This window comes from Melospiza georgiana, chromosome 6 (assembly GCF_028018845.1).
Source record: "Melospiza georgiana isolate bMelGeo1 chromosome 6, bMelGeo1.pri, whole genome shotgun sequence".
NCBI classification, from domain to species: domain Eukaryota; kingdom Metazoa; phylum Chordata; class Aves; order Passeriformes; family Passerellidae; genus Melospiza; species Melospiza georgiana.
Window position 1 is genome coordinate 1,156,233 of NC_080435.1, and position 25,294 is coordinate 1,181,526.

General features: G+C 43.6%; 3 protein-coding genes across 7 annotated transcripts in view; 2 read left to right on the top strand and 1 right to left on the bottom strand.

Annotated features, from left to right (window-relative positions):
• The first annotated feature begins 99 nt into the window (after positions 1-99).
• On the top strand, positions 100-10,353 carry PLEK2 (pleckstrin 2). The gene is made up of 9 exons (XM_058026625.1): positions 100-184; positions 2,672-2,836; positions 3,746-3,927; positions 4,642-4,733; positions 5,090-5,277; positions 5,788-5,889; positions 6,927-7,010; positions 8,092-8,170; positions 9,333-10,353. The coding sequence occupies exons 1-9, from the start codon at positions 137-139 to the stop codon at positions 9,458-9,460; spliced, it is 1,068 nt and encodes a 355-aa protein (XP_057882608.1). The 5' UTR covers positions 100-136; the 3' UTR covers positions 9,461-10,353.
• Positions 10,354-11,371: 1,018 nt separating this feature from the next.
• On the bottom strand, positions 11,372-14,966 carry LOC131085061 (galectin-related protein A-like). The gene is made up of 4 exons (XM_058026863.1): positions 14,878-14,966; positions 13,036-13,124; positions 12,097-12,271; positions 11,372-11,735 (listed from the first exon to the last, which is right to left on the bottom strand). The coding sequence occupies exons 1-4, from the start codon at positions 14,899-14,901 to the stop codon at positions 11,592-11,594; spliced, it is 432 nt and encodes a 143-aa protein (XP_057882846.1). The 5' UTR covers positions 14,902-14,966; the 3' UTR covers positions 11,372-11,591.
• Positions 14,967-16,004: 1,038 nt separating this feature from the next.
• The window catches only part of ZFYVE26 (zinc finger FYVE-type containing 26), a 47,666-nt gene continuing 38,376 nt past the window's right edge, over positions 16,005-25,294 (top strand). For all 5 annotated transcript variants that reach the window (XM_058026046.1, XM_058026045.1, XM_058026047.1 and 2 more), the window contains exons 1-8: positions 16,005-16,271; positions 17,727-17,805; positions 18,466-18,555; positions 20,428-20,980; positions 22,231-22,361; positions 23,174-23,338; positions 24,435-24,523; positions 24,798-24,958. In XM_058026046.1, coding sequence (XP_057882029.1) covers positions 16,081-16,271; positions 17,727-17,805; positions 18,466-18,555; positions 20,428-20,980; positions 22,231-22,361; positions 23,174-23,338; positions 24,435-24,523; positions 24,798-24,958 — 1,459 coding nt within the window. In that variant the 5' untranslated portion in view covers positions 16,005-16,080. The remainder of the gene's footprint in view (positions 16,272-17,726; positions 17,806-18,465; positions 18,556-20,427; positions 20,981-22,230; positions 22,362-23,173; positions 23,339-24,434; positions 24,524-24,797; positions 24,959-25,294) is intronic.

The window sequence follows — 25,294 nt, forward strand, 5'->3', positions numbered from 1 at the left end:
AGAGGGAGAGTGCGTCACATTGGAGGAGGGGAGCAAAGAAAAATGAGCTTTCTTAAACAAATCCTGCGCAGAGGGACAGGCTGCCCGGGCTCGGGCGATTCTCGGCGGGGGCTCCGCTCCGTTCCCTGCGGCCGCGATGGAGGAGGAAGCTGGGGTGCTGAAGGAGGGTTTCCTGGTCAAGCGGGTGAGTGCTCCGTCCCCCCGGCGGCTCCGCTCCCACACGGAGCCGCTCCCGAGCCGGGAGCGGGGCGAGCCGCGGGGCGCCGGGCCGGGGGCTGCGGCCGCTGCTCCGGGAAAGGAGCTCCCCAGCCCTGTGCAGGTGCCTCCCAGGGGAGCTGCGGGACCCGGCTGTCCCCTGCCCCCCGCAAGCTTCCCTGCGCTGGCATTCCTGCGGAGGAAGGTGAATCAGCCCTCAGGATCGATGCCTCGGGTGTTGGAGAGCCAGTACGGCTGCACCTCGCACACCTCTGTGCTCAGGGAGCACCCAAGGCAGCAGGGGCCACCATGGCAGGATGGAGAGAAGGAGAAGCTTTGGGTGGGTTAGAATAGCTTGTGCCTTCTTCAGTGACGTGTCCGTGCAGAGCTTCCCATTTCGTGGAAGAGAATGGAGAAACGACCCCTTTTTTTGGATCCCCTTTTTGAAGGGGATCAAAGCAATGCAAACTTTTGAAATAACTTATTTTTCCCGTTCTCCTCAAGCAGTGCTGTTAGAAAATTCTAGCCAAAATGTGGTGAAAAGACCTGAAAGATTTCAACCTTCCCAATACTTCTCCCTGTAGGACCGAGTCAATCATTGCTGGAACACAAGGAGGCAATTTAGCAAGGGGCATAAACTGCTTTTAGTACCAAGAACCTGTCTCGATGATTAATATGGTCCTTGATTTCATAGAAAAAAATGTGATTGAGAGGTTTGTTCAAAGCTTTGCCACGCCTAGGGAAATGCTTTTGTGCAGTACGTGGCAATGTTTCTGGTGCTAACACGAAGGCAATCCTGGTCAGGAGTTTTCCTGGCAGGGCTCCCGGCCAGACACTGGCCAAGTGAAAAGGGGCTGTTCCCCATCCTGCCTTCTGCAGCAAGGGCAGAGCATCCCCGCTGCCCGGCTCCTCTCTGGGCTGCAGCTGTGCTCTGGCTCTTAAGGGGCTGCTGAATTCAAATGGGAAGCCGAGGCACCGAGTGAGTGAGAGGAACAGGCGATCGGCAGCACACAGAGCTGTGATGCCAGTCTGTGCAACATCACCCAAACACACAGCTGGGCAGGAAGGAGAGCACAAAGGGGACAACTAAAGCAGAGGGACAAGGGAAACAGGGATCCACAGAGAAAAAAGGAGAAAGGAAGGGATGGGACCAGGTAATGAAAACAGGGCTTTCATAAGAAGAGAACAGAAGCAAGGAGATTATCTAAATGCATTATAAATGGCAGAATTATGTACTGTAATGCACTATAAATATAAAGTGAATGTGTGGAATTAGGTAAAGATAAATTTTAAAAGGTAAGGCAACCTCCTGAGAAAAGACAACATTTTCCAGAAGCAAAGAATAGAGCCATAGCAAAGAACGTACAGGAAATATGGCCAAGTAACTTTACAACAGGTGAAAAAAAAAAACCTGAGGAACACAAAGGGAAGGAGACAACAAACCTGAGACAGATAAATTGTATTTAGTATAGACTAGAAAACATTGGATCTGCAGTGCCCTGGATTTTAGAGACTTGTTACTCCACCTTTACTTGGAGATTGCTGGGTTTCCCCTTTATTTACAGAGAGCTAATGGGCTTTGATTCATGCCATAACTGGACCTTACATGTTTCTTTCTTCTAGCTATGCCCACTCTATCCCAGCTGTCAGAGCTTCCTTTAGCCCCTGCTTTGCTTGCTGGCTGTAACGCTCCATCCCCTGTAGAAACACAAGTCAGCTTCTTGCACAGCCAAGCTGGACCAGACACCATCAGACAGGACTAAGCCTGCCAGTGCCAGCCCTCACTGGCTTTGCTGTCCTTTAACCAGAATAAAGAGAGCTGGGGGCTGTTTACAGAGGAAAAATAGGAGGATTTGTCTGTATTATATAATCCATGAGGCATTCAACAGCAGCCTTCATTCAGTCTTTTGTCATCAAAAAGCATATTTCCTTTACAGGAACCAGTAGCACAGGGAATGTTTTAGCCCAGGAAGTTGGAGACAGATGGGGTTGAAATGAATTTCTCATTATCAGTAAGGGGGAAATGTGAGGAAAAGCCAATTCACCCAGCAAAGCTCTTGCAAAACCACTTGGCACCTGGAGCCGCATCAAAATGAAAAAGACAGCACTCAAGGTCACCAGAGAGGAGGAGCTGGTTGCCAAGAGCCCTCACACATTTTGGATTTAGCCTGTGCTGTCGGCAGACAGGTGTGAACCTACATCAGCTCTTTGGGATAATTCCTGTGAGCTTTCACAAGAAACAATTTGTGCCAGCAAAGTTCTCCAGGCTGAAGGAAGAGCACAGCACTTTTCTATCCCTCTGTGATTTTATGGTGATGGAGCTGTGCTATTTTGTTACTTAAAATGTGTATTTCAGGGAGAACAGGACTCACAATGACTTCTTGTGCTTTTATTTCATACAAGAAGCCAAGAAGAAAATGTGGCCATTTCTCAGTGCTTGTGGTACAATCAGTTATGTGGATTTCTCCCCCTGCAGGGACACGTTGTTCGGAACTGGAAAGTGAGATGGTTCGTTCTGCTCCAGGATAAGCTGCTGTATTACAAAATTGAAGGAGGCAAGAAGGAGCCTTCTCCAAAGGGCAGGATCCTTCTGGATGGCTGCACTATCACTTGTCCATGCCTGGAATATGAGAACAGACCGGTATGACTGGGAAAATGTATCTCTTCTCTATGTCACTCATTTTCTAACTTCTTCCTATCTTTTCCTCTCCTCCTGGCTTCCACTACTTCAACCATACCACTGGGGTGCTTCCAGAATTAGGCCCAGCCAAAAGCAAGCTGCCACTGGCAGTGTAACCAGGACAAGCACTGAACTCCCTCAGTGTGTGCCCAAATGTGAGTCAGCTATTAATAAAAACACAACCCCAACCACTTCTCCTGTACACATAGTGAGGAGAAAAAAATGTAAGTGCATCAGCCCAACAGTGTGTGGAGAGAGGACATGAACACCCCAATAGCACCTGAGAAGGGTGGGGAAAAAAGGGAATATCACCTGTGGTAGTTGCCTTAAAGCCTGGGTATCCATGGGGTGCTCCCAGGCAGCCAGATGGACTCCTTTTTCCTTCAGCAATGGGATATTGCTGCTGTAGAAAGTTTTCAGCAAGAAGACTCTGGAAGAAAACGTTCCTCCTGTGTTTTTCTGCTCTCCTATAGGTAGCAGCAATGCATATTTCCTCTGTGTGGGGTATCTGTGTGGTCTGCTCTCTTCTCCAGGAGATCCATCCATGTAAAACATGTCTATAACTGAAAACCCAGGGATTTGAGTGGGATAGAAGAGCCAAAAAACCCACAAAAAAACCCAAAACAAAACAAAAAAACCCTCACCAAACAGAAAACTCCCACAAACAACAAACAAACAGCAACAAAAAACCCACCAAAAACAACCCAGATTTGTGCCCACCATCCTTCTGAACAAGAATTGCTCTGAACTGCTCAGGTGGGATGCACTGTCAGACTACTTGTGTCACTTGGGCCAATGCTAAAAAAAGCAAATTGCAAGAGGAGCAAAATAGCTAAATGATGCTATTGCTTTGTCCTTCTTTCTCCACAGCTACTCATCAAACTAAAGACAAAAACCAATACAGACTATTTCCTTGAATGTTGCTCCAGGGAGGAACGTGACTCTTGGGCTCTGGACATCACCGGAGCTATTCATGCTGGTCATCCAGTACAGGTACAAGAACTTCACAGAATGAAGAACTCGTTCAAACTGCTAGAAAATATCAGCCTCCAGTAAGTGTATATGATTTCTCCTTCTGTTGTTGCTGTGGTTTGCAAAGTGCCTGAGTTGATGGATGGGGAGGGCCAAGGGAAGCTCCTTTCTGCACAGATCCGCTCCTGTGTGGCCATGAACCCCTGAATGCTGCCCTAGGTTTGCACAGGGAATGTGCTTTTTCCTGGCCATCGTCTTTTGGGAGTACGTGTGTTCTGCACAGGCACCTCACTGCTAGCCTGAAGACCTTCCTGGTCAGCTGCAAATGTTCTGCCTGGGGAGATGTGCTACCTCAAGGGATGTAACATCAGGGAAGCACCGCGTGGTGGCTTTGTGCCCTGTTGAGTTTTCAAAGCTGGTATCTGGAATCCAGACTAGGACTTCAGAGTGCCTCATCTTAAACGAGGACACTTAAACAAATGGACACTGATTAAGAAACAGAAGTCTTACGTTAATTTGATTTGTGTTGAACAGGTAAATTGGGCTGACTGTGGATCAGTTTGCAGTCCTCTGAATTGAAAGGTTCTTTGTGAGGCATCTTGTTTAGTGCTGCCATTGGGAGAATAAAGTTTTCCTGGAATGTACTTAGGACAGTGCTTCTGGGGGAGTACCTAGAATACCTCCCATCTTTATGTGGGCAATCATGAGGACACCCCTGGCACTGACAGAAAGTATACAGCTATTTCTGCCTGTCTTTTTCATCTGCTGATGTTGTGCTGTGCTCTCATTTGCAGCAATATAGTGGAGAGAATGTATGACAGCAGCACTGGAATTAAGCTGACCCGCAATTTGGATCAAGGCAACAGATACAAAGAGACCTTCACAGGTACATCTGGCAGGCAAAGAGCCACCTCATTATATATCAGAGCCACCTCACATCTGTTATGCCACATTGCAGGGACAAGGGAGCTACTGTACTGCCTTCATAGTGGGATAGGCTCTGGCCCAGTGGAACCTGGCAGTGCAGCCAAGCTCTCCAACACCTTTCTCTCTTGCTCTTTGGATGTATGGAAGCATACTTAGAACCCCAGACTTTTGGCCAACTTTGCACTTCTCTGACAATCATTGGGATGGTGCCAAAATGTTTCTGCAGCGAAGTGAAAGCCTGTGAGGCAGGAGACCATCTGCCCAGCCTCAGAAGAGCACACTGTCTTGGTATGAGAGCTGCTTTTCTTCCTGCAGGTTCTGCCCTGGTGGACTGGCTCATCTCCAACAGCTTTGCTGTGTCGCGATTCGAGGCCGTCACCCTGGCGTCCATGCTGATGGATGAGAACTTCCTCAGGCCCGTGGGAGTCCGCAGCACCGAGGCCACGCGCTCCAGCGACCCCTCCGAGAAGTTCCTCGACGACTCCACGGCTCTGTACATGTTTGTGAGTGACACAGCTCCCACACGGGCACCTCCTCTCCCTCACTGCACACTCGGTTTGGGGCGCAGGTGCACAGCATGCAACCAAAGGCAAATGTGCAGCCTCAGAAAGTAGATCTGCACAAGGAGAAGCTCTAGTCGTTTAGTAGTACTAACACTGGCACTTTTGCTGGATAGCTACGTGGATATGGAGGGATCTACAAATTGCATAATTGGGCATTAAAAGAGATGTGTCCCTGGAGTGCAGCGCTGCGTCTATGGGCATTGCAGGCAGTGCTGTAGTTGTGCAACAGCTCAAGGCCACAGCACTTATACCCAGCATGTATGGATGTACAACTATAATTTGTTGCCTGTGGATCTTGGTCCTACAAGGCTGAGCAGCAGAGCTATGGAGGAGAATTTACTCAGGAAATATAAGCTGAAAATAGCTAAGAAAAATAAAATGCAGAATTTTCTACTTAAAAGTCTGTTTAGGTTAAAAACAAAAATGGAACTGTCTTTTCCCTATTTTCAGGCTGAGAGCAGTAAGAAAAGTACTAGTTCCAAGGAAGAGGTCCCTTTCAACATCTCTGAATTAAGTGGCACAATTGTGAAGCAAGGATTCTTAGTGAAACAGGTAAGCATAGTCTTGGAACCTGCCCCAGAACACAAGGAACAGTACAGCTCTTAGGGTTTCTTAGAGAGTAAATGTGACTTGTACAGTGATGGCTGGACAGATGTGCTCAGCAGAACTAATGTGCCTGTAAGTACTTGAGATCTTGCAGTTAAGAGTATCCAGTTATAAAGAAGTGAACTATGGAACTTGCTCAGACAGGATTAATTGGATACTCTGTACATATTGAGCATATACTGAAAGGTACAAAACAGCATCAAAACCAGAAGTACCACACAAACTCCAAATCCTACCAGAGGTGTTACATCCACTTCCAAGCAGAGCCACCAGTGCTTTGGTTTAACCTATCCAGGTGGTGTCAACAGTGAGGATGTGTTGTTGGCCACAGACAAATTTCAAAGCTGAGTAGCTTGACCTTTGTATGAAGTGGACATTTGCCTGTGGGCAATCATCATGTACACATGGGTGCTTTGGTGGTGGTGAAACATGTTTTTGGGCACAAGTACCTGCTGGTAATAACTGTTTCCAAGATCTGACCCTTGGTCTGCAAAATGTAGTTTCCAACACTTGCTGTGAACAAGATGAGGGTAAATCACTCTTTCAGCCCTGATGCCAGCACCAAACCTCCAGGAGAGGGGATGCTCCCAGGGCCTGGCACAGGCCTGGCAGCAGTGACAGGGCTGTGGCGAAAGAGTAAAGAGATGCAAAAGGACCTGGCACAACCCCTTTGGGTCACACAGCATGGGGTCTTAATCTGAAACCCATATTTAATCTGATATGAAAAGCAGGAATGAGGAATATAACCATTTGTTCCTGTCACTCTGCTTTCTTAGTTCTCAGCACAGGGAAGGAAGAGATGAAGGAATTGTCAATATATGAAGAAGAAACATAAGCAGAAGGTCATGGAATTACCAAGATGTTAGGAAATATTTTTCTCTGTTGGGTCCAAACCTTCTTGTTTTAGTATTTATGTCTCCCCTTCAGCTTGTAGGAAAACGGTCATTTCACAAGGTAGTAATTTTAATTCTTCCATTTTGCAGGGGCACAAGAGGAAAAACTGGAAGGTGAGAAAATTTGTTTTGAGAGCTGATCCTGCTTTTTTGCACTACTATGATCCCACCAAGGTACGTGAGTGGGAAGTTACCTTCCCCAGAAATCCTTTTAGAAACATTTTAGTGAAGACACAGTTACACTGTAAATGTTTCTGTCACTCTGGGTTCCTCTATCCGTTTCCAGGAATTGGATTTCTCTGGCCTCACCCTAGGAGGTTGTCCTTGTAGGATTTTGTAGCCCTGCATTTTCTGTCCTTTTTCACAGCGAGATTCCTCTTCCTTAGCTGGGCAGCAGCTTCCTGTTCTTGGGGTTGCTCTCTTGCTGCACCCTCGCACTCGGACCATGGTCCTGCAGGCTTTCTTCCTGGGTTGTGATCTTTCTGGGCTGAAATCCTACTGTTTGAGGATCATACTGGGTCTGACATTTTTTACAACCTTATTCCAGCACTGAACAGGGTCTTCTTAATGCCAAAGTATGTATAGAATTTCTACTACTCATTTTTAAACTTTCTCATGAAAAGTAGAATTTATGTTCATGAATGTAATAATCAATGTGAGCAACTCAGATACTTAGGGTACCACAAAGCCGAACAGGATTGCAAGAAGAACATGTATAGAAATGCTTTATGTGACTTTTAAAGTGAATCGAAATGACATATCAGTGAAAAGTGTTTATGGAGCCAGTTCATTTTTTGTTTCCTGTTCCTACATGGGTTTTGGGGATTTTTTTCACTGCAAATTATCCTTGTAAGGCTATAAGCTGAAACTGCAGAACCTGCAGGCAAGAAACAAGAGTGCCAGCCAACTAGGGAAAAGAACCAGATTTTTCCCATACAGTCTCAGTGCAAAGCAGCAAGCTAAATACTTACAGAAATATATATAATTCAGTATGTTGTTATTGATAAAACCATACGTACATTTGAAGTGCGATTGCCTACATTTGTGTTTTAATGGATGTAAACCATGCCCAGCTACATTAGGGAAACATCTGGGACTGAAAAAATATAGTAATGCCTTTAACTACATGTTCTAATTGGTTTCTCTTGTGACATAGGTGTTTCATGCCTGGATAAACCAAACTGCTATTGTGTCTCCAACTTCATAAAAGTGATGCATGTGCTCTGGGAAATGATGTTTTCCTTTTTCTTTGCAGGAAGATAACAAGCCAGTAGGTGGATTCTCTCTTCGTGGCTGTCTTGTCTCAGCTCTGGAGGACAATGGAGTCCCAGCAGGTGAGCACAAGCCTCTGAAATGTCACACATTTATATGTATGCTGCAGCAACACAGTCTTTGGGTATGGGTTTGTACATATGGCTGCTCGTATGCACAGGTGGGCTGACTTTCCATCTCCCTTTGCAAGCAAGGGAAGAGGCATGTCACAAGTCCCTGTACTGCTGGGTTGTGTAAAGCAAAGGGGACTTTTTTTTTAGTGTCATTTCTACGTATCTTGGGTGTTCTCTTTATATGGGCTTTTCTTAGTCATATGACCTCTGAGACAGTCCTAAGACTGATTAATATTCCAGAGTTAACAGACAAAGAGAAACCACTTTCTTTTTGGGTGTTAACTCGAAGTCTTGAGGCATCTTATGGTGCCATCCATTTCTGTGTCCTCTCAACTATTACCTTTTCCTTTCTGACCTGCTAGAACCCAAATGTAGGGGACACATAAAGACAGCAATAAAAAACCAGTTCTGCTGGAGTGTAGGCTTAGCTCAGGCATTTGTCCAGAGCCTCAGCCTCATAGATAAGTGTTTCTGCTGTTAAAGCAATTTATTTTATGGCAGTAAGCACGATGTGTAGATATCAAGGACAGAACATCTTTCTAAAGAGAAGGTCTGAAAAAGCTTTGGTCTAGGGGGCAGGGGCACATGATGAACAATAGAGCTCCTTGCTAAAAGGAACCCAGCTATGGGCAGGAGAAAATCTAATCTACCATGCAAAATGGTAGGGGTTCATTATTCATTCAGTGTATAACTCAAGTAATAGTCTCCACCTAAACAGAGACTATTTTAGATATGTTGTAGAGTGCACAGTAGTTCATACAATCTGTGGCAAGATTTTCTATACTACATTTTCATAGAATCACAGAATCAACAAATGTTTGGGTTAGAAGGGGGCCCAAAGATCATTTAATTTCAATCTCCCTGCCACAGACAGGGTCAACTTCAACTTAACCTGTTTGCTCAAAGCCCTATCCAACCTGGCCTTGAACACTTCCAGGGGTTTTGAAGAAGGACATCAAAGGCACAAAAGCTTTAGATGTCTTATCCATAATAAAAAGGAAAGATTTGATTCCCTAATTTATGTAATTCAAATTCTTATGAAGCTTCATATCTGCCAGAAAGATTTTCTCTGTGCACCCTCCTGACATGTTGGGGTTTTTTTTCTCTGCAGGAGTGAAAGGCAATGTGCAAGGCAACCTTTTCAAAATCATCACCAAAAATGACATTCATTATTACATCCAGGCCAGCTCCAAGGCAGAGCGAGTGCAGTGGATTGAGGCAATCAAGCCGCTGACATGAGCAATGTGGACTCCATGCCAAATGACAAACCACATTTGTGACAAACTTCCTGCTCATGTTGTCCAGGAGTGTTGTTTTTCCCTTGATAGTCAATGTTCATTATTTGAATCACCATAACACCTACTGTTCCTAGGAGACCATGCAGACCAAATCACGTAGACCCATAATTTCCTCCCCTTGAATTTACCATCTAAGAAAGAGACCAAAACAGGTGGACACAGACAAATGGGGCTTTACGAAGAAACGTCAAGATATTCCAAGATGGAAGAAAAGGATCTTTTGTACAAGTATTCAGTCTACGTCTGACAGATCCAGGCTGTGCTTTATCTTCAAGCAGAATTGTCTTGCTCCTTCCCCCTCTATAAAGGGGCTCATGAACTTAGTTAAGACTGAAACATCTAAGTCATGAAAGGTGCTGGTGGCTGAGGCTGCCTTTCTCGGCATGCCACACGAATCTTGTGCTAAGTCACAGCCCAGCTGCCAGGATAATATGCATTGCAAAACAAACAAGGGGTCTGTCTGTCTGTCTGTCCATCCATCCATCTGCTCTACTATTTAGTTCTCTGTTAGACTGGAAAAGAACAAAAGATCTTGCTCCTCACCCATATAGATTACTCTTATGCTGGCAATGTCCCACCTCAGAATAGGATCCTGAGTATCAAAGCAGACCAGTGGAAGTTCCTGACAATTTCTGGTGCTGAATATATTGGAAGAAATTCCTCATCCATAAAACCAAGACTTTTCCTTCTGATAATTACCGTAAGTCCATTTATGTTGGAGCACCATTTGGACAGAGAACTATAGTAACAGTCCTCATTATTGCTTTTTCTATCTTAAGTCATTATTTTTTCCATTATTTGTCTACTAAACTTGTCTTTGGTATAATTAAATATTAAAAAAACAAACAAACAAAAAAAACCCCATGCATTTGAATATCCTGTGCTTTTTAGAGATGTGTTTTTTTCTCAGAGGTCAGTTTGAGTATATGAAAAATAATGGTTTAATACACTATAATTTTAGATTTATATATAAACTGAGACACCAGAAGATATAATGGAATATAGGAAATTCTTCAAATACCCAATCAGCCTGCTGATACACTATTTTCATAAAGTTTCTTGTTTTATCTGAGTACCTGTATCTGACAGCCAGATTCTGCAGAGCCTTCAAAAAGGCAGCATATCTTCAGCTCGATATCTTCCCTGAAGTCATAGAGGAATTTGATAATCCTCTATCCACAGATTCATTTCTGTACAGATGTTTTGTTCTCTGAGTTGTGTACTAAAAAAAAGTCCCTTCATCACCACAGGCAGAATATGATACATGCTTTTTATTTATTAGAATAGCCATGTATTTAGGATTTTCCTCAAAAGCCACAGCAATGAAATAACACTGCATGCATTCAAATACTTAAGAGAGCTCATAAAGAAGCTTGCCAGCAAAGGTGCAGTTTTAATCATATGCAAGAACAAGAATGGGCAGTGCAGTTTCAGCTGCAGACACCATTTCCTAGGGCTGGTCCAGAGAAGACTGTGAAATTCACAGCTGTCAAAACCTTTCAATTCTGGAAAAGCTGCCTGGAAGAGACAGGGTAAGGCAGGTAAGGCATTTATTGCTCTCTGCTGGAAGGCACAGATGTTTTTGTGCTGACTGAGTAGTGCTTCCAAGAAAAGCAATTCCCTCCTGATAATGTGAACCTTGCTGGGGCCCATCAGACTCCCTAATTCATTTATAAGAAAATCTCCTCTTTTCTCAGACCCACCACCTGCATAATGCCCAGTTCTGGTCACCCACCACAGAGGACTGAGCTCTGCCTCCTGGCATGCCTGAGGGAGTAAGGAGCCATAAGGATGTGAGATACTGCATAACATCATAAATCTTGCAGTTTGGGAGTGTTTCAGCCAGAAGTGCTTCTCAGCAAAGGCTTTGAGATTTATTCAGACCAGCCATAGCTCTGCAATTGCTGTGAGTATGTATGGGGGGAAAAAAGTGTGTATCTCAAACACATCAGCGAATTAAAAAGATACAGTTCCCATTCCCCAGAATCAGCCAGGGGAAAAAGACAAAACATGTCTGAGGCAAGAGAAAGTACATTTTCTCTGTCCTCTGGTGATATCCTGGTCTCCTTTTCTCAAGCCACTTTGGTAAGCTTGATGTCCCCTGAGATCCGCAGAGCTTTCACCAAGTTCAGAGGCTGAACGCGGTGAGTGAAGTCGCAGAGCTGCCGTCCATCCAGCAAGACTCGTATTTGCTGGTGTTCACATAAGAGCTCCATCTGCAGTGGAAAAGGACAGGGAAGGGTGTTAGAGATCAGCAGCAGGGCTGATTTCAACAGCATGGACTTAGAACTAAATGTTATGGATAGCAAAGCACAAAGTCTACCAGTTCTTCTGGAATGCCCCTAATAAATAACCTGCCCTCTCCTGAGAGGATACTGCAGAGCTCCAGTGGGTACTCCAACTGCAATTGGAGAAAGGGATGCCTCTTTCCCATCAGGGTTTGAACTGCTGCTGTCTGTGCCACACTAGACTAGTTAACCTGGCAATGTCAGTGGCTGGCTGTTTGTGGCCATATACACAGCCTTCAGCTTTTCTCCCCTCCTTTTCTCTACCTATTCATAGTACCTGAAAAATTACCTTGAACGTGTCGCCTGCTGTAAATGGAAAGTAGGGAATAGTCTTCTCTTCTCTTCCCCATTTCCCAGCAATTCGTGCATTTCGAGTGATGGATTTCTCACTGAAGTTAACTGTGAATAACAGCCCAACATCTTTGTTGGCATCCACTGGATCACAGAGCAGACTCACTGAAAAGCTGAAAAAAGATCTGTTAAATGACTGGAACTTTCAGAAATATGAAAGGACATAGTGAACATGGCAGATGCTTATAGAGACTAGAGACAGCTGTTGTTTCCATGTCAGACTGAAACATAGGACTTCTACAAGCTTAGAAGCTGGAGAAAGGGATGAGACCCAGCTGGTCTTTGTTTCCTGCCCCAGTGTCCAGTAGAATGCTAGTGATTTCTGAGGTTGCTTTCCCTCTGTCTTGACTGAAATCAAACCCTTCAACAGGTACTCATTTATGTCCTAAAAGAGGTTATGGCATACTCTTCACCAGTGGAAGCAGTGGAGCTGATAGCTGTAGATGCCAAAACAGTGTGATGACGAGCAGAGTTGCTGTTATCCAGATAAAAGACAGCAATGAACCTCCACCTCCTGTGCCTAAACTGGTTTTTAAATGGTGTTGATTTCAACCCCCCACAGACAACCAAGATTCAGGTTGAGAATTGCACCCCTTTCTGAAGGAGAAATGCAACTTTTGTGTTCCCTCCAGCTCACATTAGACAAGGGGAAGGAGTAGAAAATCTTGTCAGGCCAGTCAGAAAGGCCAAACAGTGAACTCCTCCCTGACCTTGTAATCTTAGTCTGAATGCAGGAAAGTTAAATAAGGCCATAAATTGTTAATTTGTTTGATTTTCTTCCTTCAAAGAGCACATACCTCCAAGAAAGTGTCTGAATTTAGAAGACAGGTAGGAGCATGTGTATCAGGGTGAAGCCCCCAGCAGTCCCTTCACCTACCTCTTGGGTTTGGAGTGTACCATGCCTATGACTGTGAGCTTCATGGTTGGTCTCAGGCCACCTTTAATCTCACCAACATACTGCTCCACCTGCAGGGAACAGTGAAAATGGCTTCAGTGGGTCATGCTTTGGGTAAACCAGCTTTAACAGCTGCTTTGATAACCTGATATAACTTGGGTTTATTTTTATATGTACAGAAGAACTCAAAAGTATTTCCATCTCAAAGTACTTCTTGCACTCTGATGACACAATAAATCGGGTAACAGCATTCTAGTTGCTCAGCAGATGAGAAGCTTTGTGGCAGCATGATGTGTGGTGCAGACTCTGCTTGAACCTCCTCTGTCCTGCCACCTCAAATTTGCTACCAGATTTTGGTGGGCTGACTTGGCTCCATCAGGCCTTACACCAGGCCAGGCAGGCTCTGTCCCCCACTGTAAAAGCAGTGTAGATTCTGCCCTGCCACTGCATGTTGTCCTTTTGTGGCAGTCACTTTGAAAAGTCACACTTTTCCAGAGGCAAAAAAAGGCTTCTTGGTGGATCTGCTTTTGTTCACAGAGACCTGTAGTTGCAAGCTGCACCCAAAGATCTGAGCTACATTTGCTTTTCCCAAGCAATTCTCTTACAGATGGTCAGAAGAGGAATTAACACAGGCCATAGCTGACATGGAAATATTAAAGAGAGAGACCTTGGAAACAATTGATAGGGATGTTTTGAGGCTTCATTTTCAGAAATGGCTTTAAAATGCAAATGTCAGAATACTACAGTGCAGCATGTAATCACTCCCCATGCAGATTCACTTAGAAAGAAGCTGCTATAAACCACTAAAGGTTATTAGCAGCTTGTGTAACAATGATAATATTCCAAGGCAAGGCGCAACAGACCCTGTTTGAGATAAAAAGAGCTTTATCGTTCCAGTGTTCCAAGGTAAAAATTCAGGCAGTTTTGCTAGAAGACCTGCACAATATTTGCATACAAATTCAAGATAAAAAATTGTTTTTCCTGTACCTCGTTTTCTAATTTTATTATTCTAGTTGTGTCTTCTGCTAAGATGACCTTGTACAATTTATTTTCCCACTTAGATATTCCCATCCAGCTACCTTCAGAGCTTCACAGATATATTAATAAACCTTTAATTCCTAACAAGGTCAATATTGGAAGAATAGTTTTAAAATTTACCTTCAAAAATGACAGCAGTACTACTAATTGTTAATGATGTAAATTTACTCTTGCAGGATTGCACAGGTGACTCCACCAAATATGTTATGAACTTTGTAACAAAAGAAATGCATCAAGCACTTGACATGTCTTACATAAGGAAACTGCTTGTCAAGTAAAGAATCTGACTGCAGGGAGATACTTTAAACTGGATAAAGCAATTAGAAAGCAGGTAATAACCATCAAAGATCTCAGGATAAATGAAGTTCATGCTCATAGAGGTCTCATGTCCCACTAAAGCTTCTTCCTTGCCTGGAGACAAGATACAAAATACTACCACATAGCAAAATTGCTTGTGCAGAGGTTCACCATAGTAAGTACCATCACTAAAGGCACAGGGTATCAGAACTGAACAGAACAGATGACAACCACATGGTCTCAAGAATTACAGCTCATCCAGCGTGGTTGGAGAAAATTCGGAGGTGTGACTGCCACCTCCGAATTTATGTGTGGACACCTAGTCAACTGTACAGGTGAGAAACTCTCGGGAAGATGTAGGAAGCAGTGGTAGAAACTCCTGCAAGCTTCTTGCAGAGTTTATGGGTGGGTCCCAGCAAATGCACATGGGCACAGCTCCCATCCCGTATTTTCCATCCAGGAGCCCTGGAGACTGACTCGGTCACTTACTTTGGCACACCTCTCCTCTGTCATCACCGCTCTCCCTCCTACACTCGCCTCGCCGCTGCAGTCCCCGGAGGAGTTTTTGTTTTGCGTGTCAGGACAAAAGCAAACAAAAAGCCCGGAATAAAGGGAGGATGTTGAGGGGGGGTCTTATCTCTGGCAAACACTGCCTGGACGCCACCCAGCCCGGCAGCTGAGTCACTCCCGCCGCGGCCGGTCCCGTGAGGGGCAGCCTCGCAAATGGCGCCGTGCGGGGCCAGGGGGAGCTGTGCCTGCACATCTCAAACGAGTGGTGAACATTCCGGGCCGGGGGGCACAACCTACCCGTAAGATAGTCTGTTCTACATACGCATACTTGTATATGTAATACATTCAAACCCCAGTTCATTTATTTATTGGTACCGACACTGTCCTCTCTCAAATGCATAACTACACATGTATATATACATATATATGTCGTTATATACAATTTACAGCCTTATACATACACCTACATGTAGGTCTGTATACCCCGTGTATATACCTATATATACTGTATACAGTGTAGATGCGTACATATATATTTGTATATATGTAGAGGGGTGTGTGTATATATATATATATATATATGTATGTATGTACATGTGTACCAGAGTGAAGTGTATGTACAGTGTCATACAGCTGTACAGGGAGTACCTATACTCCCACACACACGCGTACATGCATCTCCGCGGCTGTGTGTGGGTGTATTTACGATTAAACCCGCACCCACAGCCGCCCGCACCAACCCTGAGCCGCCCCCCGCCCCCTCACGGACCCCGGCGTCCGCATGGGGGGCGGAGCTTCTGGCGAGAGCCAATCAAAGCCTCGCGAGGCACCAACAAGGGGCGGAGCCGGCGGGTGGGGGCGGAGCCTGGGCGCGGTTACTGGGGGCGGGGCTTGCCCTGCCCGGGCTCTCTCGGCGGCGTCAGGCGCCCCAAGCAAACATGGCGGTTTATTTACATTCCGCCCCGGCTCGGCCAATGGGCGGGCGCCTTGCCCGCGTGCCCGGCCGGCGGCGCGGTCAGCTGAGGCGGCGCCCAAGATGGCGGCGCGGAGGGGCGGCGGTGCCGGGGCGGTGCCGTAGAGCCGAGCGCCGCCGGGGCCGCGCCGTGCCGTGCCCCGCCAGGGAGCGCGGCATCGCCCTCGTGTGTGTCACCCCGGCCCGGGTCATCCCGTCGTCCCGGGAAGATGCATTCTTTTGGGAACGAAGAGGCGGATTCTCTGCAACGTCTTTTCGGGTTTTTCTGTGAATGCGTACGGCGCGGGCACTGGGAGCTTGCCCAGGCCTGCGTGCCCCAGCTGAGCCGGTGGCATGGGGACGGCCCCGCGAAGGTGGAGGCGATTCTTCAGGCTCTGGTAGCCTGTCCCGTGGCTGTAAGGTAGGTGAGGTACTGCTCTGGTTCCGTGGACTTGAGTGTGAAATGGGGAGGAGCAATTGGCTTAGTGTTGGCTGTGGGAGACAGGTAGAATCAGGGAAGTCGCACTTCAGTGCTGAGGTGTCTTGTGATGCTGTTGTCTGAGCTTTGATGTCTTATCACTGACCAAGAACTTAGCAGGCTGCCCATCCCACCGGGATAACGAGTTGTGTTCATTTACGTAGCTGATATGGTGATTGATACAAGCTTAAAACTACTTGGAAGCATTTCAGAACTGATTTAGTTAGATTTTACCGAGGGAAAGGGACCATCTCTTGAAATTACGTTTCTTTGACGCTGAGCTTCAGTTAGTTTAGAAATGGAACCACCAAGATCAGTGGTGAAGTTATTTAAAAGGTTATCTTGTTTCCAACTCATGAAAAATCTCCTGATTTCTAAAACTGCAATTCCCAGAAGTTCAAATTATGCTGTTGATTTCTTGTTTCTCTCACACTGTATTTTGGAATGGCATCCATTTTACTCAATCCCAGTTACTTTTTATCTCTTACTTTTTATTTTTTCAGTTAGGTGTATATGAAAGGTGACTTTTTATCGATTCAGGGAACACTGGTAATCCCCCTGTCTAATCAGATGATCATATTTCTTCACATTAAAGTTTGTATAATATTTAAGTAAGGGTTCTGAGAGATAATTTGCACCGACAGCAGCTGAAGGAGTCTGGAGGAAGGTGTGCTCGTGGTTAGATGAATATTGCCAACAACCACTGAGACATAGGAATTTTCAATCTTTTGATCTTTAATAGATAGGCTATCACTTTTAAAGGCTTTAGTTAATAGTGCTGAGATTTTTAAAGGACAGGAAACAATACTGTGCTTTCTCCTTTTCCTGGTCCCTTTGACAGTACTGAATATGTTCCCAACTGTGTAGGCTTTGGAATGTTGAAGTACTGGAGGATGTGAAATGCTGATGGAAATTAGAAGGACTCTTTGTTTAATTAGTTTAATTGCTTCATTTTTCATTTTGGATATAGAGCTGCATTTGGGTGCTGTGGCCTAAAATTTGGCTTCATTTTTTTGGTAGAAATAGACAGAACAGGAAATAGCAGTGTTTGGCAAGTGGTCACATTTCACCGAAATCTGCTGAAGTGCTCAAAGAGAGCAGTACAGACTGAACTTTGGACCAGAACTAGATTCTTTGCTTTGAGGAACTATGCTAGTAGTATTTGGTGTATCTAAAAGCAGTTTTTTGCACAGCAGAAGTCACTGAGTTGATGTGCAGGAACACCAACATTCTGGTTTCTCTGCATTGTTTTCCTTTTTCTTTGGCTACTTACTTGTCTTTGTTTTTATCTCACTCAAAGAGATACAAAATGAAAATGATCTCTGACGGTGTTTTTGTGGATCTTGGATATGGAGACAACCTTGTATAATCCCCTGTGTATGCCCCTTGCTTTTGTAGATGTGGACAGAATTCTAGCCCATCGAGAGCTGCATGGCTTTGGCTTCTTGTGCTGGAAAAATGGCTTGCCATGAATCAGGTACAGAAACATCTTCATGATTCCAAATGCACTTTATAGCTCTGACTTCCAAGTCCAGAATGACTCCCTAGTTGCTTATTTAAATGTAGGCTTTCCCATGTTTCATGGAATTAAGTTCTTAATGTATCTGGAGACATGCACTGCTTTTGCATTTAACAAATTTATCAAGAAAGAACTGTAATATTCACACTGAAGAAAAACTAGCAGTTTTTTAAAAAGATATTCAAAGTTAACATTTTAGCTTTTCACATTCATGTAAATGAAAATCAGGAGTGCATCAACTTCTGCATTTGTGCAGCACCTCTCTTACAGTAAAGATAAATGGCTGAAGCATCAGACAATTCTGAGGGATGTGCATACTTTTTAAAAAAAGTAATTTGTCCTTGGCACTACTTGGACTTGCATTTTTTCTTTCCATTCTGAGGATATGATGGTTTTGTGATTCTTGATGAGATCTGTTCCCAAATGTGTGGATAAATAAAATCAACTGGTGTGAGAGCAGAACCTAACTGGAATAGCCTTTAATTGAGGACTAGATTACTTCAGAGAGATATTTCAGTCTGCCTCAAAGTGTTAATTAAATAGTTATGATTATGTTTATATGCTAATGTAAATAGAAGTTTTATGACTAATACATTTCCCGTTCTTATATGGTTTCAGAAAACTGTTCCAGTTGCTCTTCGGAAAGAAACTGAATTTTTGTTGTTCTTGGAAGAGCTGCAGAAAGATGTCTCTGAGGAAGTCCTAAAGGTGAGCTGCTTCTGTGTCCTATTTCTTCTTGTTCTGCAGTATGCCCAGCTTCATCAGATTGAAGTTAATGTTTCCTGCTAACTGCCTGAGATGTTAATGTGTTATTAATCTTCTAGGCAACTGAGAGAGAGTGTAATTCAGATTCCTTTGTGAAGTTAATCTGTGCCTGCCAGTGATTTCTCTGGCTAGAGTGGAGGCTGCAGGCAGGCAAGGAACAGGTTTTTCTACGTGCCTTTTTTAACACACATCAGTCCTGACTGCAGCTGCTTGCCACAGCCTTCAGTCCATAGACACCTGTAATAATCATAAACCTACAACCCACTGAGAGCCCAAATAAACTGTAGTCAGTAAGCACATTTTAAATGTATGTGTGTTTTCTTTTTCTTTCTTTGGGGATCTTAATTTTCATCTCCTATGCACACCTTTTCCCCCTTCTGGAAGTTTTTGGATGCTCTGCTATTACTGCTGACGTTGCCTAGGGATTGATATGACATGTGTTCTGAGGTCCAGGATCCACTTTCTATTATTAATTAAAATATGCAGGCTGATTTATTTGAGAAGTATGTGGAAATGTGCAAAGATGGATTTATATCAAAAGCAAGTATAGAGCAGAATATCAGCAAAGTTGCTATCTGTAGAACTGTCCTAATTTGATGTTGGTTACAACAGCTTTGGATCTGATGTGGTGTGTGAAATGTCATAAGGTGTTGCTTCTAGTTCTACAGATTGTAACTCCTTTAAGATACTCTTTTTTGGTTTGTCTATATTTTAAGAGGAAAATGAACTTACTATATTCAGGGGCTATTTCAGCTTAGCAAAAGTTGTTCAGTATTTCACTAAGGATACAGAATTAGCAATTACAGGATGAAACCAAGCCAAGTATACTTGAATGTTGATTAAAATAAATCTCTTTGAAGTCAGTTAATAATGAAGTCTGTTCATGTTGCCATCTCACCTCTGAAGTCATGAATGATTCCACCATTGTCTGCACTATCCACCAGTGTTGCATAGAAACATGAGATTCAACAGTCTCATATCTTTGTCACAATTTCTGTCAGAGGCATGTTGGTAGGTAGAGTTTCATTTTGATCCAGCAAATAATATTAAAAAAAAGGTATTGTGGTCTTGTTTTCTGTTCTCATTCTTTGTGCACTCCATCCACCTCTCCCCTGTGTAATCTCTGAGGTGTCTCTTTGAGGCAAGGACAGCACTCACATAATTCTAGGAATGCCAAAAGTACTTCTTGAGTGCTATGCAACTAGCTTGTCCCTCATCTTCCCAACTCTTATTGGGTGGGTTAATTGGGTGTTTTTGTTTGTTTGTTTTCCCCTTGCCAGTTCTGAAATTGTAGGTTTGCTTCTGATAGGTAGAAAAATTATTGTTGCTTAAGTCTATGAGATTGCTTCTGAATCTTTTGTTCAGTTTTAATCAGATTTTAAAAATTGATGAGGACGATGTAGTTGGTAGATAGATGGTACAAATCTGGAAAAGTAGGAGAAAAAAACCCCACACATCATTATGCTCTTAAAGAACTATCAAGATACAGTTACATTAGGATATTGCTTAGAGGTGGAGTATGGCAGTGCTTCAGCCATCCCCTAGGCACTACTGTGGTTCCTTGCTTGTATGTGGTCTTTATAGTGTACTTGTGTTTTACAGGATTCTTTGTATTTTGTTACATATTGAGGCATATCCACTCTTCTAGGAAAGATATTGGACAAAGTGAACCATTATTAGTGGATTTCTTTAGTAGTATGGTGTTTCCAAATTGATTTGTCTGCTTGCTTTCAAGTTTCTTCTATTTTTTTAAATAATTAATTTCGTATATTAATGTAGTCTAAAAGGCTTACTCTTTTATTCTTTTCCTACCAGGAACTGTTTGAAGCATTTGAGTGCACACAGAACAAGCCCATCACAGAGAGCAAAAGAAGAGATGACTGTTCTCACAAATTCAGTTTGGATGTTGTTTCAGCTCTCCGGAAGCTTTTGCTGCGGGCTCCCCAGAGGGCAAAAGCCCTGCTGGAGTTCTTCCAGGGGGAGCAAAGCACACCCTGCTCCTCACTCCAGCAGTATCACTCTCTGAAAAACATCTTTGTCGAGTTCCTTTGTGACTCCTTGAAATCTCTGCAGAGGCTTCAGAGCAGCTCTGAGCTTTCAGCTGAGCTAGATCAAAGAGAACTAGTAGATACAATTTATGCTGCTCTCAGTATAGTGACTTTTGAGGTGGAGCATCAAGCAGATGAAATAAAGCACCTATTCAGGGAGCTCTTGGATGTATGCTGGGCTGAGGGGAGCCCTCTGAGGGAAGAGAAGCTACTAAACTGTATGTTGAGGAAACAGAGCCATGGCCTGCTAAGCCTCTATAGCAATGTTGTCACAGAAAGAACAAGAGAAAAGTTTTTGTTGTCAAAATCAATACAAAAAGGTTTGTTTCACTTTTTGCTTTGTACTAATCTCCTGTTTACCAAAACTGTTAAGGTATTAAACAGACAAGTAGTCAAGACTGGTTCTCTCCCCTACATTTCTGCAGTCTATGCTATGTTTTGTGATCACTTCCTTTACCACACCTTGTTGTGTTCTATTTTAATCTGCTCAGCATTTCTCTTGATGAAAATCTTGCTTGTAACTTGAAGTTTGATACTCCATATATATACAGTTTTTATTTGTTCACCTCCAGCTCAGGGTCATCGGTGTTGGAGTATGTTCCATTTCTGGCCAGTAGCAGTTCAGTCACTTCAGTAATCCCAAAATGTTCAAACCCCTTAATATTGAAAAAGAAAACTTATGAAACTGGAAGGAGCTGTGGAGAAGGGTGATACCCCAGCAGGAGGGAAGATGCACTTTGATACCTGCTCACTTGCCAGAGCCCAGCTGTTGGTTTTGTACCAACCATGGCTTCACAGCCTCTGTCTAGCTGCCTGACTGGTGCATTTAGCTGTAACTCAATCATCCTGATGGGTCCCTTCCAGCTCAGCATATTCTGTGATTCCTTGAGGATCTCAGCTGAAGCTGAATGGCAAGTGATGCCCATGGCCTTGTCAGTGAAGTAGCAAGGAGGGAAAAGCTAGAATGCCTGCCTTTTTTGCTCACCTCTGTTCACTGTGGTGTAAGTCAGCGGGGTTTCTATCCTCACTTCTCCTTTCGCTCAGGGATGGCTGAAGGGAAGCTCAGGCTGGTGTGGCAGACTCTAGAAATTCTGATAGTAACTAGAGTTAGTGCTTCCTCGTGGGGAAAGAGCAATCCACATACCTTCACTCTCATTGGGAGTAGTTTGGGTCTCACTTTGCACAGATCTGAGAAGTTCCAGTGCTGGACAAGTCTGCTAAAGCCCTGCGGAGTAGTGCAGTGTCCCAAGCACAAGTGAGAATTCATGCAACTCAGAGATAAGGGTGTGCTTGGCTAAAGAAAGTCAGTGTGACCTGAGCTGGTGCAAACAACCTGTGTGCTGACCAGGCTTTTGCTATGTTAATGATTGTCAATACAGTTTTTCTGGTTTTCTGTCTGACCTCTGTCAAATTTCTTTGCTTGGTCTTCCTGTTACCCAGTAGTAACATGTAACAGCTGGTTAGTGAATGAGGAAATACTGAGTGTTTCTCAGTTTAAAATAACAGCAATTATGCTTCTCTCAGAGGTACCCCTCTCTACTGGAAGGTAATCTTGTTGTGATGTTTTTAGGTTCATCTGAGCAGCTGGATACAGAGCAAACTGTGATGAGGTTGTTCTCAGATCCCAAAGAAGCTCCTTCTTGGAAGACAGCCTATTTCTACTGCTTGAGCAGCAGCAAGCACTTTCTGGAACAGATTCTGGTACAGCCATAAAATCATTAACAGGGAAACCCAATGGAGGCTAAAGTCAGTCCCTGTGTTGAACATATCTCAGTGGTGCACAGAAGCATTTTGTATTCAAATAATGTTTGCCAGGGGTGATGACTAATAGGAGCAAGGAGGTAATGGTGATAACTCCCCTACTTCCAGCAGTGCAATAAAACTGCTGGTGAGATTTTTGGAAAAGCTTATCTGCATGCAGGTTGAAGATTAAATCTTCAGGCTTTAAGTCTCATTTTCTGCTTGTAGTTTTGTTGGATGCAAGATTTACCTCATGACCTTGAACTTGTTGCTTTCTAATGCTGGTAGACTTGGGGCATTGAGAACAGTTTGCATGGTAAAATTTGTGGTGCAAACAGTCTACTATGAATTAATTGTTTTTATGTAGGTACATAGATAGAAGAAATAGAATACAGGCAGGTGGTCACTGTTAAAAGTGTGAGGTTTTAAGGTTGAGCATGTTTCAACTTTTGCGTAATGTGCTTGTAGAAGTCTTTTACATTATGTCCTTGGCAGAAATGTAATAAATAGAAGGAATGCCGAGATAGTATAGAGTGGAATGTGAATTGGTTCTGCAGTAAGCATTTGAAAAATGGTGGTTTTTTTCCTCATGACATCTTTACTAATGAGTATGCTGATGGCCTGGACAATATAAGTTTAGGGAAGTTCTGGGTGCAGAACTTCACTATTTTAGTGAAGCTGATACTGAAACGGCTACTTCCTTACATAGTCTGCCAGGCATTATGGGTCTCCACATTTTGGAAAAATTAATACTTCTTTCTTTTATTTTCTAGGTGACTGCATTAGCTTTACTAAAAAGAGAAGACTACTCAGGCCTGAAGAGCTTGTTGAGGAGGGAATTCAACCCTCTTAGCCGCCTCCTGGTGTTGTTAGGATGGACTCATTGTCAGAGCTTGGAATCAGCAAAAGCATTGCTATGGACTCTACACAAAACTCAGGTAAATCAGCAGAAAGCAAGCGGTAGTCTCCCAGTCTGAGTCCAAGTAATGCAATTTGTTTGCAAAAACAAGTAAAACCAGGGAGTTTTCAGTGAGAATGTCAGTCTTCCTCAAGATGGAATTGAAAAAGCTAAGATATTACAGTCGTGCGCAGGTAACATTATGTAGGGACACTTGCCTTTCTTCTGATTTCTTGGCTGTGAAGACAGCATGACTGCAAAGGAGACTGAACGTTTCTCTTGCATAAACTCATAAACAGCCTCTGGTGTTAACATGAGCAGCATAAAGAGAAAAGGCAGCAGTGGTTGTTGATTAGTTTTGAAAAGAGCTGGGGCATCTTTCTGTCATATAATTTCCGTCAGTGAGTCATCCTGGGTAGTGACTACTTCAGGCCTAAGTTTAGCAACAGGGTGGCTTGGAAATTCCCCATACTCATTCTCAAAGCAAAATGATAAATGACAAGAGCTGTGAGTGAAAGATCCACCTTGTTTGGGAACAGTCTTCATCTGTGCAAAAGAAATGGGGCTCTGAAGGTGTAGTTGCACTTAGATGATGCCTGCTGGCTGGCTTAGCTGTCAGAGGTGGGGAGGTGAGGAGCCTTGTACTGCTGGGTCACAGTGCAGACCTAAGCTGGTATTGCCTTAAGGGAGTTACTCTCTTGGTAATACACCAAAAATCTATCCCATAGCTTCTGCAAAGTTAAACTCTTAGCAGGCAGTCATCTGTAGTAGGAAAGCAAGTGGGAAAGGAGAATAACCATCTGCTACCTAGTATGGCATCTTTCAAGTACATGATTAGTTCTAGAAATTACCTTTAGACTGTTACTAAGACGCATTAATTTGTGTTTTATAAGCTTTTCTTGAGCAGGGGTGTAGCCACCTTTCTATGATCTGTAGATGTGTCAAGGGGAGGCTGACTGACTTTTATGTTCTGTCAGAATAGCCCTCCTTTGCTGGCTTTAATAAATCTGGCAGTTTTCTGTATTTGAAATTTATTACTTGGTAAAGTCTTGCAAACAAACGTGTGAGAAATGATTCTGCTGTCTGGCTGGGGGATTTGTTGTAATGAGATTCTGTTTTTTTGTCTTTCCATTTAGGATCTGTGCAATGATTCAGTATTGAAAGATTTTTGTGATGGGCTGTGGACTCACGTGGAAGTTCTTGAATGGTGCATGCAGCAAAATAGGTAAAATGATCAGAAGGACTTTTTCCAAACTGTGCTGCCAAATCTACCTGTTAAGTCAGCTTACACATGCAAATAGAGAAGGTGTTATTTTCTTGGCTAATCATGTAATAGTGACTGTATATACAAGCTCCTGAAATATCTCATGGGTTGCAGTTATACTCTTTGTTTCTCTTTTTAATTGCAGTAGTTTGGTTCAGTCAGAATTAGAGTGGGAGTTACATCTTTAAACATGGCTGAGATTAAATCTGTGTCATCTCTTTGTTCTCTCTTGTAGTATTACTGTCCCAAGGAAGGTTCTGTTGCAACACTTGCACAATCTGGATTGCCACACTGCAGTGTATTCTCTGCATCATCTCACCAATCTTCTGGCACTGAATGAAGATGATGTTATTGAGCTTCTTCAAAAAGTTCCTGCCAGAGACCAGCAGATGCAGGGTAAATGTGTAGGGTTGTGAGAACACAAAAAACTCACAATCTCTTGAGTATGTATGTTCAGGACTTCTGCCAGGATTTGTTCTCTTGACCTGCTTCTGTAATTGTGGAAGACACCAGTTACTAGCTGTTTTGTGGAAGAACATGTGGAAACTATTTTAGAAACTTTTTGGGGAGTAAATTATCTTTCAAGAAGGAGTTGTGAGATCTCTTTGATCTCACAAGGATAGATGTCTGAAAGAGCTTTTTCAAGATGGTAGCAAGACTTGGCACATGCTCATGATACCTGCTGCTCATTGTAACTTGTAACACCTTTAGTTTGAAAAAGAGGTGTATAGT